The 14,288-nt window shown below is 43.5% G+C and overlaps 1 protein-coding gene across 3 annotated transcripts; it reads left to right on the plus strand.

Annotated features, from left to right (window-relative positions):
• Positions 1 to 681: 681 nt before the first annotated feature.
• LOC128803399 (regucalcin) lies at positions 682 to 11,935 on the plus strand. 3 transcript variants are annotated; one of them, XM_053970318.1, is made up of 7 exons: positions 682 to 774; positions 1,154 to 1,319; positions 3,778 to 3,960; positions 5,251 to 5,466; positions 6,926 to 7,057; positions 10,705 to 10,859; positions 11,594 to 11,935. In XM_053970318.1, exons 2-7 carry the CDS (start codon positions 1,157 to 1,159, stop codon positions 11,642 to 11,644), a joined length of 900 nt encoding a protein of 299 aa, XP_053826293.1. In that variant the 5' UTR covers positions 682 to 774; positions 1,154 to 1,156; the 3' UTR covers positions 11,645 to 11,935. The 3 variants fall into 3 exon arrangements, with proteins under 3 accessions (XP_053826293.1, XP_053826295.1, XP_053826292.1); XM_053970320.1 differs by lacking the exon at positions 682 to 774 and adding an exon at positions 784 to 882 and having other exon boundaries at positions 1,106 to 1,319; XM_053970317.1 differs by lacking the exon at positions 682 to 774 and adding an exon at positions 784 to 882.
• The last annotated feature ends 2,353 nt before the right edge of the window (positions 11,936 to 14,288 follow it).

Genomic DNA, 14,288 nt, shown 5'->3' on the forward strand with positions numbered 1-14,288 from the left:
ACAGCAGCAATCCAGCCTGTGCCGCCTTGTGCTCCTGAGTTTCCAGGTGGACACACACAAGGCATGGAGCAGTGGGACTGAAGCCACTTGACGTCACTGGTGATCCCTGTGGGGATCACCAACTCCAAGTCAAAAGGCAATATGTCATGGGATGCTGAAGAGGAGCCCTGGGATAAAAAAAAGTACCACTGCTTTGAGACTTGAGGCCTGGGAGCTGTTAGTGGCCACAGGCACAACAGACAACTGTATTTGCAAATTTTGTTGCCAGCTGCTTGCCTCGTACCTTTGGAAGTTTTTGAGACTAAACAGCATGGGGAATAAAAAAGGAGAGGGCATGCTGAAAGCTTGGGATATCTGGATAACCAAGGTGCTGCTGCAGAGCTGTGAAGGATCCCTGGTGCTGGAAGTCAGGGCCAAGTCTCTGTGGCCACCCACACCAGAGCAAGAAGGCAGGGAGAAACCAGGCCTTTCGGGAATCAGCCTCTCCGGGGGTTCAGTAACTTGGCCACAGTAGTGGGAAAGAAAGCTCTTCTCCCTGTCTTCCCTCCCTGCAGCTCTTGGAAGGTGGGTGCCGAGCCGCTGCTGCTTGGACCGCCGCCACCGCTCTCTCCTGGCGCTGACCCTGCACGGGGAGGAGGATCCCGAAGGGCCCGGCAGGCCAGCCCGGCCGGGCAGGGGGCCCGCCCCTGCCGGGGTACCCAAGGCGCGGCCGCTTCCCCTCTCCCAGCCCGCTATAAGAGCGGCGGAAGGAGCGCTCCTGCGTGCTGGGAATAGGTACGGCCGGGGAATACGTACGGCCGGGGCGTGCTGGGGGGCGCGCTTCGTTATTATTAGTTATTGATATTTATTATCGCTGCTCTCCTCTCCCGTGTTCACAGGCAGGTAGGTAGGTACAGGCACACGCCTGTGTGTGCGTGACACGGCGGCACTCACGCTGCGCCCCAGCAGCCGGGCATGCGGGGGCGGGCCCGCGGCGGAGCGGCCTTTGCCTCCCTGCGCCCGCCTGCACCCCGATTTAATTTTTCCCCTCTCTTTTATTATTCCACCTCCTTTTTTCTTTTTTTTTTTTTTTTTCCTCGTTCCCTTTCTTGCTCCCTCCCCGCAGGCCGTGGCGGGGCCGCGGTGTAACACGCGGTGACGATTCCCTCCGCAGGCCATGTCATCTGTCAGCATCGAGTGCGTGGCCAAGGAGGGCTGCAGGATCGGCGAGTCGCCCGTGTGGGACGAGAAGGAGGGCGCGCTGCTCTACGTGGACATCACGGGTAGGAAGGTGTGCCGCTGGAGCCCGGTCACCAGGCAAGCACAGGCCATTCCCGTGGGTAAGGAGCCGCTGGAAAACTCTCCTCTGTGTGTGGGAGCTGCGTGCTGGGACTCGGGTTGTGTCCCTGGGCAGCTGCACGCTGCTCAGATCTGGAGACCTTTCCCTACAGCCTGGGTTGCCTCGGTTGCCAGCACACTGGGAGGCACTAGGTACAGACCAGACATAGCCCTGGGGACTTTCCTTATGATTTTTTAGTACTGGCTTATGTTTGATCTATTTCTTTTCCCTGTAAGTTCTCCTCAGCTTGCTCTCTTTTATTCATACTTTGTCCCAGAGGTAAAGTTCTTCTGTTGGTGTCTGTAGTAGTTCTGATGTGAATGATCAATGCTCATAACATTTTCTGTATTGAAATAAGATAAAAAAAATATTCCAATAATGCTTTAAGAAGTTGATACTTCTTTAAGGTAGTGGTGTCACCAGCTAGAGTCTCAATGGTTCAAGTATTTTTTCCAGAAAGGAAGAGATGTGCTAACTCACATTAAGAAAGGATTGCACATTTACTGCTGGATGTGATAGAGTAAATATTTGTGTTGGGAGACAGCTCCTTAAGTGGTTTCATTACAATTTATTATTTTCTCATGTTCAATAACACTTGGTGAAAATAAATTTTGCCTACCTATAAGCTGTTCACATTATTCACTAGAAACTGATCTGGGCTTATCTGCCTTTCAAATTACTGTAGTCGCCAATTTCAAGATGAGAGAAGGCCTGATAGTGATTTTGGAAGTGTTGCTTCCCAAACTTACTTCCTCTTAGGTTAGCTGAGGAAGTGTGCTTCTCCCTGCCTTTCCCCTAATTCGACCTACTCTCAAAAGTGTGGTCTTTTACTTGTGGCCTCTCTGGAGATGTGGAAGGGAGAGCAGCTGAAGTAGCTCCTGTTTTTCTTTTTTTTTTTTTTTTAATTATTTCCTCTCTTTAGTAATAAAATAGTTATGATTAATAGCTGTGTCTTTGGGAATGCCACGATTAAAAGGAAAAAGAAAACAACCCCCAAACAACCAAAAAATGTCATGAGCTTATAGTAGCGAGCTTCCAAAGTGGAAACTAAGAGAAATTATTCACTATTAAAGCTTTTAATAAGAGAATTGCAACAACCCCATGCTTAGAAACAACTACAAATGCCCTTTATAACTTTACAGGGGGAACACCATAGCTGCATAACTGGGCCTGGAGGGGAGACCTTATGGTCATTTTTCTCTTGGGTGCAAGACTTGCAATCCCGTGCTCTGCTAGGAAAGCCCCTGCTGCTGATACAGGCAGAAAACCACTTTTATTAGTGTGCTTACTAGCAATCCGAAGAGCAGCAAAATTACTATAAGTGGCAGGTGCCACACAGGGCTGAGGGGACTCTGCTGTCCTCTGTGCTGGCACGGGAAGGGGTGGCACCCCAGTGTAAGTGAGCCCAGACCACCAGCAGCCTCAGCTGCTAGAGCTGAGCTTGCAGTCAGGTGTTCATCTCCAGTGCTGGGGGCAAATAACATTTGAATTTCTGTCATGGTGGTACTGCTGCCAGGGCTCCAAAGGGAAGGGGCATCCTGAGCCATGAGCAAACAGCTGGAAAGGAGCAGTTCCTCTTGTCACCCAGTAGTGGCTGGTGGTGGTTATAAGTGTTCATGAAAGAATTACCTAATTATACCCCTGCAAAGCTATAAATACAAGAAATGTTTCAGTTTTAAATGACAAAATTAGTGATTTGTCCCATTTATAGAAAATACTAGGCCAGACTTGGTTGCCCTACTTAAAGTTATTATTCCTTAGATTGTATCTGATTGTAGGCTTTTACAGAAATGTTGTCTTCGCACTCACTGGTTTTTTTTTTACTAATTCCCTTATAATAACTTGTAATTGAGGTTTTATATGTAATAGCTCAAGTGAGTGTAAACTAATCATGGAGCATTTACTAGTTTTCTGTTTTGTTTTAGCTCTTGGGAAGCTCTGCCATTCCTTGGTGTGTTTTTGGTGCTGCTGGAGGTTTGTTCAAGCAGCACAGCAGAGTGTGGTAGGGGGGGTGTCTCTCCTGCCCAGTGTGACCTGTCCCAGTGCAGATATACTCTGCCTCCATCACTTCATGGCTCATTTACACAGGAGCTGTGCTAAATAAACACGGTTGCTCTAGAGCTCTTGTGACAATTTGGAGAGAGGAAAACCCACACAGTAAGCTATTGTAAAAAGCATATGTTCCTGTTCCCCTTTTTATACTTTTTTTTTTTTTTTTTTTCAATCACCTAGCGCAACTAGTTGCTGGTAATGATTATAGCTCCTGGTAGCAGTGGTAATACTCAAGTTCACGTGACATAATCTGTTTCTATGTATTTAAACATCAGTTTTGGTGGTAGAAAAGTAGGTTGTTTCTCTTGCCTGTGGTTTTGCTGAATTCAGTTGGCATGTCTAAAGTGGATAGGAAAGAAATGTCTCTTCAGAGCACATCTCACTTTTCAATTTCACCCTGTTTCCAGATGCTCCTGTGAGCTCCGTGGCTCTCCGGAAGTCTGGGGATTATGTCATCACCCTAGGAACCAGATTTGCTGCTTTGAAATGGAAAGAGGAGCTGGTAACCACCATTACTCAAGTAGACAAGGATAAAGCAAATACCCGATTCAATGATGGCAAGGTGGATCCTGCAGGGAGGTATTTTGCAGGTATGCTGCAGTCTCTTTCTTCCCTCTGGTGCTTGCTGGGTTTTGGTGATAAAATGCAGTGATCAGTTGTAGATGCAGCAAGTTTTCCTTCATAGTTAAATGGTGGGGATTTTTTTTTTGTTTTCTTCAAACAGAGCTTAAATCCATTTACAAATTTGTTTATATCATCTGGGCACAATGTAATCTGTTAAAAAGAGATGTAATGTAATCTGTTAAAAGACTGCTCGAAGCCTGCCTAGTTTAAGATACTGGCCTTGCCTCTTTCCTGTCAGCTGCTTGTTTTGAATACTGGAAGGGTGCCAATAGAAAATATTTTTCCAGTGGGAAATTTATTATATTGTGTGGTTTGTTCTCTGTAGCTCAGAATATTATTTCTAAAAACTAAGGGACTATTCATCCTGGAGATGAGAAGGCTCAGGCGATTGCACCTGTATGTATAAATACCTGACTGAGGAAGGAGTAAAAGCCATGGAGGCCAGGCTCTGCTCAGTGATGCCCACTGAAAGACCGGAAGGGGTGGGCACAAACTGAAACTCAGCCCATTCTGTATGAACGTAAGAAAACTCTTTTACTGAGGATGACCAGACAGTGGAACAGGTTGTCCAGAGAGAGTACAGAATCTTCATCCATGGAGATCTTCAACACCCAACACTGGTGGGAGGAACCTGTGGTGTCTGACCCTGCTCTGAGCAGGGGGTGATCCTGGATGATGTCCAGAGGTGCCCTCCAGCCTCAGCTGTGATGCTGTCCTCCTGATTTCTAAAACACCATTCTGTGCTTCTGCTGTGTCATTCAGTCCCAAGACCTACCTTAACCTGCATTTACCCAGCCTCTCAAGAGCCAGTCTCAGCTGCCAACTGCAACGTGTAAAGATGAGATTTGCTTTAAAGGAGGCTTTAGTGTAAGACTCATTCTGAGGGAGGAGGTAATTTTTTTCCACTCTCTCAGCTCTAAAAGGCATTAAGATTTATTTTAAGTTAAATGCTTGCCACACCTGTCTTAATATATGAATGACTGAATAAAACATTCTGCAGGAATCATGCTGCACATCATTTCTGCTGCAGAAACGTTCAAAAGAGCAAAGGCTGTGTTTTGCCACCATCTGCTGAAAGCAAGCACTTTGGAAGTCTGTCTTTTTCTTTTGCTTTTAACTCAGTTTCTTCCTCAAATTTCAGAAGCGACCCCTTCTACGCTGGCAGTGTGATCACCTGTGTAGTGAGAGGCTGCCCCCAAACCTGGAGAAGAGTCCATTTGCTCTGAACCTGCTTTTTCCCTTTTGGCTCTGCACAGGTACAATGGCAGAGGAGATTCGTCCTGCCGTGCTGGAGAGACACCAGGGCTCTCTGTACACGCTCTTCCCCGACCTCTCAGTGGTGAAACACTTTGACCAGGTGGACATTTCTAATGGACTGGACTGGTCGCTGGATCACAGAACCTTCTTTTACATTGACAGCTTGTCCTACTCAGTGGATGCCTTTGATTATGACCTCCAAACTGGAAAAATTGGTATGAATGGTTGTATTCTAAAATAATTGTTTGTGCCTAAAGATTGTGATGTTTGTTTCTGCTCTGGTTCTACACAGAGATGATCAGAGCTTTGGGGGATGAACAGAAGCCATATTAACCTCTGTCTGTGCCTGTGTAGGCTCCTGGCTCAAACCAGTCAGGGTCGTTTGGTAATACTATAAAGTTTTTAAATTGTCAGTTTGAGTAGTAATCTGTACTACTGTTACTAAACACAAGGCATATCTGATCTTGAAGTAAAAAGGACAAAGTGTATCTCATCTGTCTCTTCATGTGGCTGCATGTTTCTTGTTACTGGCAGCACAAAGTGACAGCAAGCTTGTAGTCTTGCACAAAACCTCTGCCAGTTTCTCTAGATACTTTTTCACTCTTCATCCTGTTTTGTTTTTTAAAACACAGTCTACTAAAGGAAGATTCTGCAGAAAGAACAAGGCAACAACAGTAGCAGTAACTCAAAGCTTCCTTCGTTAATTTAAAACAAAACAAAGCCTTAAGGGCTTCTACAAGCTTGGGCAAAAGAAAAATTCCGGTGACTTGGACTAGTAATTTGCTTTTGAGTACAAGGGCTGCAATATTTTGCTTTAAATGAATCCAGCCAATTTGATGTTTAGTTTTAAAACTCTGAATTTAAAGTAATTTTGAATGTAGGACTTTGTCCTAATGTCTCTCTCTTATGGCTTACAACTGAATTTTTCCCTAGGAAATAGGGTACTTCTCTCTCTCACTCGTTCTCACTCCCTCTTCTGTGGGCAGTCTGACAATCCCCGGCAGCAAAAAGGAAACTCATTAAAAATATTGCTGCATATGAGAAGCATTGAAGTTGTCAGAGCATAAAATAAACAATGTTGGAAAGTTGGGTTTAATTTTCTTTAATAATAGTGGATAAAAGTTCAGATAGAGTTGTTTGTTTTTTGGTCAATAGTATGCCTTTGAAATTGATGCTTTACCCGCTCCCCCCCCAACTCTGTGTTTATGTAAGCTCTCAGTTTGTAGATCTGAAGGTCAGTTTTGTGTTGAAACAGTGATTATTGGCACGCTCCAGCAAACTGTTTGAAAAGTCTCCAGCTGGAGCAAGCCATACTTGAAATTATTCAGACTGCTTTTAAAACGAGTAATTAATTTTATGAATGTATCTAACATTAATTTATTCCATTATTAATTTAATATTGTAAGTAGGGAACACGAGTGTTGCACTAGAAATGAATGCCAGAAAGAAGGATTATACTTTCAATGGATAGAAACTGATTCACAGGCTTTCACGCTGAGAAACAACTGTCTCGGGAAACAAACAGGGCAGCAGACATAATCTGTTTCTTTCATGGGAAAAAAACTCAGGGCCTCAGCCCAGCTTTTGAAAATAATAGTACAAATAACTCTGCTGGGCTGTGACTGATAAAAATTTTAACAAATGTCTCAGTTCTGTGGTTTTTCTATGCTGCAGGCAACCGTAGGAGTATATACAAACTGGAAAAAGAGGAGAGCATTCCTGATGGGATGTGCATTGACACAGAAGGCAAACTCTGGGTGGCTTGTTATGATGGTGGGAGAGTGATTCGCCTTGACCCTGAGACAGGTAAGTCCTTGCAAAGATGGACTGGAATTTTATGTTCAACAAAACAAAAAAAACCAAAAGAAGAAATAAAAACAAAGAGTGAGGGGTGGGGTTTTTTCACCTCACAGAAATGGTGTATCTGCTCTTTTTAAAAAACTTTGCTTTTTTTTGCTTTTTTATTATCATTTCAAACAATTTTATGTCCCTGCTCTCAAAAATTACCTTCGTAAATATGTCTCCTTTGTTCCCAGCATCTGTTGTATTGGAAAAGATAAAGTCACTACAGAGACCATCATTCTGCTTGTGAATTGTTTGAGTTAGCATCCTCTTGCATCCTCCAAAATTCAGACCAGTGTTTATCTCATTGATAAATGGGAAAGATGACTTAAACCATTTTTGAGTCTTGTTTCTTCAGCTTAGTGTATTCTTTTGGGCAGCCTGCTGGATTTTATTACAACTCCCATGGGATGCTGATGCCAGCAACATCTTTTTTATTGTTGGAAGTTACTTGCACGATCAATTATGCAATGAAATAATTAAAAAATGTTTCATGAATTCCACAGCATTTTATCATTCCCACAGTAATGTCTTGGGTGTGCCCATTCTCTGAGTCTGTTTTTCATTGCTGCTCTCATTTGGACTCTAGTGATGTGCCAGGGATGATTTACTCTGGGTAGAAAACACATGTAAAGCACTTAAGGGAAACTGAACCACAGTGGCTGCAAGCGGCCGTTGGGTGAGAATGGGAGCATGATTTTGTCAGATCCCAAAGAGCACAAGTTTGCATCATGCAGCAGAAGAGCAACTGCAGGGGGATGCATCTGGAGCCTAGCAGAAGGCTTGGGGTTTTGTGGGACTGTGGATTCAGGGACGCCAGTGCCTTGTGTGCAGCATGCAACAGGTCCTGGCACATGTGCTTCTGATTCTGCTGGAGACCTCTGCTCGAGGCTCAGGCTGTGCTTTCCCCCTCACCTTTTGATCTGTACCCATCCAAATCTTGCCAACCTGTAGGACTTCTCCAGTTCTGCAGAGTCTACACCCCAGCTCTAGGAAAAGGAAGCTCCAGCTGGGAGATGCCAGCAATGCTGGGACTTGTTTTTGGACCCACATCCTCTCACTCTGGTGGGCAGAGCACTCCTTGGTGACATCTACCAGCCCTCTGAATACTCTCCTGGGGTAGTAGATTCAATAATTTTTCCTCTCTGGTTCACTGTTTCTACCTTTTTCGTGCCTGGCCTTTTCTTTTTCTCCTTGACCTTTTTTTTTTTTCCTTTCTTTTTTTGCTTATTTTCCTTTTCCTTCTCCCTTTTGGAGGTGTCTTTATATGGGAAAGCTAGAAGGAACAGTGTCCACAAGCAGATGTGTAGGGATAGCAAGAATATTGATGGTAGAGTACATATCCCTAATGCACTCCCAGTCTTTAATTATGCTCACAGATGGGTGAGGTACTGATGTGTTGGTAGTACATTTCTCAGCGTGCTTCTCTTTCATGAACCTGTTCTGTCTCCCCCTCACCCATGTCATTGCACCTGCAGAGAACAGTGTTGTGAAGTTTCACAGGGTAAGTGTCCATGTCAAAAAAAAGCCACCTTTTTTTGTGAATATCTCATGCTTACCTGCCCTCTCATGCTATCATTTTGAAATAATATCTACAATCTGCAATTTGCTGAATTCTGAATGAACTGTAATTATTTAGGGAGATAACCCTGTCAGGTTTGAAGAGAATTCTATGAAAGCTTTTTTTAATGCACAATATCCATTAAGTGTGGCTTGAATGGCTGTCAGCCAGTTGCAGATACATCCACCAATAAAGAGCTCATCTAAAGCACATGAGGGATTTTCAGGTTTCAATGATAACAAAGCCTGGACTTTGTTTTTAGGGCAACGGGACCAGGAAACTTTTTTGTTTGGCATCTTTCCTAAGTGAAGGTTTTGAGGTTCAGGGTGAAGCAGCTTTTCAGGTCTAGGCTTCTTTGGCAGAGATGGCTGTTGCCTTTAGATGGAGGGTATGCTACAGGGAAAGGCTAGTGGCTGATCCCATGGGGTTTGCAAAGGACTCAAGGGATGCCTAGCTTACATGTTACTAAGTGTTGTCATAGCTTCCGATCACTTAGTGAGTTTTATTCTTTAAATTGGAATCCTAGAACCATTAAGGCTGGAAAAGGCCTCCAAGGTCATGGAGTCAAACCATCAACCAGCACTGCCAAGTCTACCCCTAAATCATGTCTATAAATACCACATCTACATGGTTTTTAAATACTTTCAGGGATGATGATTCCACTGCTTCCCTGGACAGCCTGTTTCAATGCTTGACAACCCTTTCAGTAAAGAAATTTTTCCTAATGTCCAATCTAGACTGCAATTAAATATTTTATAGTTCTTCCTAATGATTGTTTTTAATATCTTTTGATTTTTATAGTGTCAGAAAGATTTGCTATATTTGTCTTTCCTATAGAGACCAAGCACAGAGTAATACTTCAGATAGATTGTAGAGCAGCCAAGTGCAGATTTTCTTGAAACTCTAGGGAGACACCTCAGAGCTTTGTAAATTATATCTTCCAGGCTGTTTTCCACTGAGAGCACTCTACAACTGCAACCAGGGTCTATCCCCTTCTCTTTGGGGCTCATGCCTCTTTTCCTACAGTCCATGTTTTTTCCTTTTGAATGCCCTTCCCACTCATTTTCTCCCAGACTTGGTGTCAGTCAATTTCTAGGGTTCCCAGCATCAAATTTACTTTCCTGCTATTTCAACACATCACTAAAGTTAATTACTGTAAGGAGACCAGGCCCTTTATGCATGCAATTGGGAGAACAGAGAAGTTAAACATTTTGTAAGGAAATACATGTGCTTTAGCATATTTCTAGAAAGAGAAATTCACTTACAGGTACATAAGATAGGCATAATGGGAATAGGCTATTATTGCCCAGGATTAGCAGAAATTTCGGAAAAATCTGCTGCAAGATGTCTCAACAGCCTTCTGGTTAGGGCTAGAGGCAATCTGTTCAGTACCGTCATTAAGACCATTGTTATTTGTTGGCATAATAAATGCGTGGTGTTATTTATGGTAGCGCTAGTTTTTTATAAACATCAGATATGTCCCATGATCCCTATTTTATGCAAGCTTGATTTGAAAGACTGTTGAAATGTCAGGAAAAGCTTCTAGGAATTAATCTTCCTTAACCGCAGGCAGTAGAGGTGTAGCAGGAGGTACGCCTCCGTAACGCTGCACGAGGTCTGCTCGCTCCAGGCTGCCTTTGTAGTTAAAAGTAGAAAAGTCAGCAGGTCTAGGGCGTGATTCATGTGACCTCTTTTAGAGAGGAATTCTATCCCATTTCCATTGGCTCCATGGACAGCCTAGATGATGAGCTCAGATACGTATTTGTGCTGTGGATGTTAGCATTTAATTAGAGGACAAGCTGGGATTGAAGTGGGATTTGTTGGTGATACCTGAAACTGAAACTTGTCAAATGATACATCATCAACAACAGGGTTCACAGAAGTCTGGTTTCTCCCTGTCATGTTGCTCATCAGTCAGGATGGGACCTACCCCAGCCCTGGTTCTCACTTTTGCAGAACATTTAGCTCCACAACGGTTATTTGCGATAATTTGTTTAAATTTCTTGTTCTAAGTAGACAAACAAGAAACATCATGCATATTTTCCTCCAGGAAAAAGACTCCAGACTGTGAAACTTCCCGTAGACAAAACAACTTCCTGCTGTTTTGGAGGAAAGGATTATTCAGAAATGTTTGTGACTTCTGCCAGTGATGGAATGGATAAAGAGTGGCTTTCACGGCAACCGCAGGCTGGTGGGATTTTCAAGGTGAATAATACTTTCTCCTTTCATTTTAGAAGGCCATTGTTTCACTCCTGATTTTTTCAGGTAGCAAAACTCCAGTTGGCAGTGGTGGAAAGCAGGAAAAAGACAGTTGTTAGAACACTGGTCATATATGTTAAGCTGTTGTTTGTATTTTTTGTTCCTGTTGCAGAAAGTTAAGCACATTTACAGATGTGAAGATACTTCGGGGTTTCAACTTCATGCCAATGCTGACAGTGCAAATTTTCTATGCAATCATATCTTTGTACTTCTCCCTTTCCCAACACTGTTTGCGTTTTCTATTTATGGAAAAGATGGGTAAATACTTACATGTCTAAATCAGTGGCAGATAAAAGCATCTGCTTTTATTTACTTTCTAGTTAATTATCACAAAGTTATCTCTTTAAAAAATTGTTCCACTGGGATTTGTTTTAAAGCCCTGTTCTTTGTGTTTGCATGCTGAAGGTTACATTGTGAACTGCAGAATTAAGGCTTAGCGGTATCTAAGAGAAGAGGCTTTTGGGGAACGGACTCTGGCCTGTGATTACTGAGCTTTAGAGAAAGAGCGTGCATTGAAATTCCAGTCTGTGATGAGCTGATGTGTGCAAAATATAGTAGGATGTCAAGTTGGAGAACACAGTCCTTCTCTAAATTAAAGCATGTCTAGTTGTGTAAGGAAAACAAGTGTCTAATAATGGTGAATTATCACTCTGGTTTTTTTTTTCTCTGTGTTTTAACAGATAACAGGACTGGGGGTGAAAGGAGTTCCACCGTATCCATTTGCAGGTTAAATACACTCTTCAGAACGGATTAGAGACGGCTGACGTAAGCAAGACAAGTCTGAAGGTCTTATTCTGGTGTTCAGCATCTTTTGCTTGGAAACTATAACACCATTATAATATTTCATCAGGAAAGGATGAAAAACTACTGAAATACGTGGAATATTTTAAAACTGATCTTTTTTCTCCCTTTAAACTTACTTGAAATATATGATGGTACTTTTTCTGCTGGGCTAAAAAGATTGTCATCCTAATAAGCTACTGTTGTAATTCTATTTTATGATTGAATAATATTTTAATATATTTTTATTGAGTATTCTTCTGTCTCATTTGCAACTTACACTGTATTGTTTGACTGATTAAACTAGTTGTATTGTCTCTTTTACATATTTTCAAAGTTCCTCATAAAATGCCCTTTGGTGGTCTTACCACTGTTTTAACTGTAGCTTTGTTTGTCCTATGATGTTCTCAACAACTGAAACATTAATACCTCTCACTGCATCTGCAGCTTCCTTCTAACAGGCCTCAGCTGTGGCTGTGCTTAAATTAACTGTGGCAATCTGTGGAATTTACCACAGTCTCTCCCCAGCGCCTGTTACCATGTTGCTCATTTTGTTAAATATAAACCCAAAATTTTGGAGTCAAGAACCATATCCTTTTCTATCCTTTGAAGATCTTGACTTGTTCTGGGGACATCCACGATGACAGGAAATTGGGCATTCTTCTCTGTTTGTGTATAAAGCACAACCTGCACATACTTCCTCCAGAACCAACCTCCCCCAGAGTACAGAGAGGCAAGGCAGGCCCACATGCCCCAAGAGCCACTGCTTTTACAAATATGAAGGAAAGGGAAGATCTATAGCAATTTCTTCACACTGCCTGTTGTCAATGAAAACTCACTCACTGGATTGCATTTTTGCGTTTAACTTCTGGCCTGTATGTGCTGCAACAACTGTGATGTATCTCAGTTGTATTTTAAACACAGATTTTTGCTCTTGGAATGTTACAGGTTTCAATGTTAGTGCACCTCCATCTGCAGGTGGAATAGCTGTGTGTCCCCATCCTGCTGTGTGAGGGTAACCCACCAGGTGACTGCCAAGAAAGCCTGTGGCAGTGCATTTTCTCTCCAGGTAGCTCCAAGAATCAGCACATAATGGTTTCCCATTCCTGCAGGCTTGTTGCAGTTAGTTTCTGATGGATCATCTTGTGTTGGCTGCACCCTCCAGTGTGCAGTAGATGACTCAGCTGCCCACCAAGGCCTCGGTGCTGCTTTGATCCAAGGGTTTAAAGATAATTTTGTGCACATTACTGTTTCCCCTCTTTAAATCATGCAGGGATCTGTCTTGGCAGCTGAGAAAAAAAGGAGATTTAAGCAGCCCGACTTCAGCGTGGATGAGCATGAGGCAGTGAAGGAAGCTGGGCCTTGTTCTTTGGAGTGTCCACATCCTCCATTTATTTTGTGCTACAAGGCAATCTAAAGGCACAATCTAAAATCTACTCAAGGCACAGTATTGAGAAAGCTTGAGTTGAGGGAGATGGTGAATGTGGCAAGTTTAGGGCTCTGATCTCAATAAAGTCACAAACCTGGTGATACCTGCAGCTGTATAAACCGCTGTTGGGCAGCTGTGGTTGATCACTAGTGGAGATCCAGAGATGCAGCAGAAAATAAGTGGGCATAAACACAGATAAGCTCACTCTGCCATTGCTGTTGAGGTTTTGTACCTGTCCTTACCCTCACACCACCGCACTGGCAGTAGGGTGATTGCCAGCACAACACAAAAAAAAAAAGGCCGATCTTTTTTATGTTTTTACTGCATTAGAAAAGTAAGAGCAATCGCTTGTACAGGCATGAAAAATTGGGTCAAAGATTAGTTTATCAGAGCTGGCCAGGAGGCACCCATGAGATGCAGGGAGAAGGACATGGCTGCTGGAGCCCCTCTTCCTCCATGCTGTGCATGGGTGGCACTGGGCAAAGGTCTGAATAACGTGTGTCTTTGTGTGTGTGAGAGCAGAGGCAGGTAAAATAAGTTGCTGCAGACATTTTACAAATGAATGCCACCTCCCCCTTCAGTAAAGGCACTTAGTTGGCTTTGCTGCACAGGTCTCATGGGCTTCACATGAACAGGAAGAGCCAACTCTGCCAGGAGAGTTGCATTTTTAATGCTGCCGAAATGCCCTGGGAGCGCGTCTCAGCGCAGCCTCCAGTGCAGAGGCTGGAGCTGCTTCCCGCGCCCCAGCCCCGAGGAGCCCAAACTGGTGCTGCCGGCGTATTTTGACTTGAGTCCCATGACAGAGTGCTGGATCTGGCAAACTGGAGCAGAGCCGTTGCCGGTTCTCTCAATTAGGAAGGCTTCCTGACTTTTGTTTAATCCCTTCCTTATTAATGGCGCTCACCTCTTTGATCAAAGATCAGCACTGATTTCAATTAGGGTTGAGCAAGAACCCAGTGACAGGAAAGGCTGTATCAGGAGGAGCAGCTGCTGAGCCCTGAAGGGTTTCTTCACCCTCATGACCAAAATCTACACTCATAGGTAAAGCATAGTTCCCAACCAAGCTGGAGAAAGCTCTTATAATCCTTTGCTGGCAAAATAGCTCTGCTGAAATAAAAGCAGGCGGCACTGACTGCCTGGGGAACTCCAGTTCTTCCCATCTCAAG

The sequence above is a fragment of the Vidua macroura genome, chromosome 2 (assembly GCF_024509145.1).
Source record: "Vidua macroura isolate BioBank_ID:100142 chromosome 2, ASM2450914v1, whole genome shotgun sequence".
Taxonomy (NCBI): domain Eukaryota; kingdom Metazoa; phylum Chordata; class Aves; order Passeriformes; family Viduidae; genus Vidua; species Vidua macroura.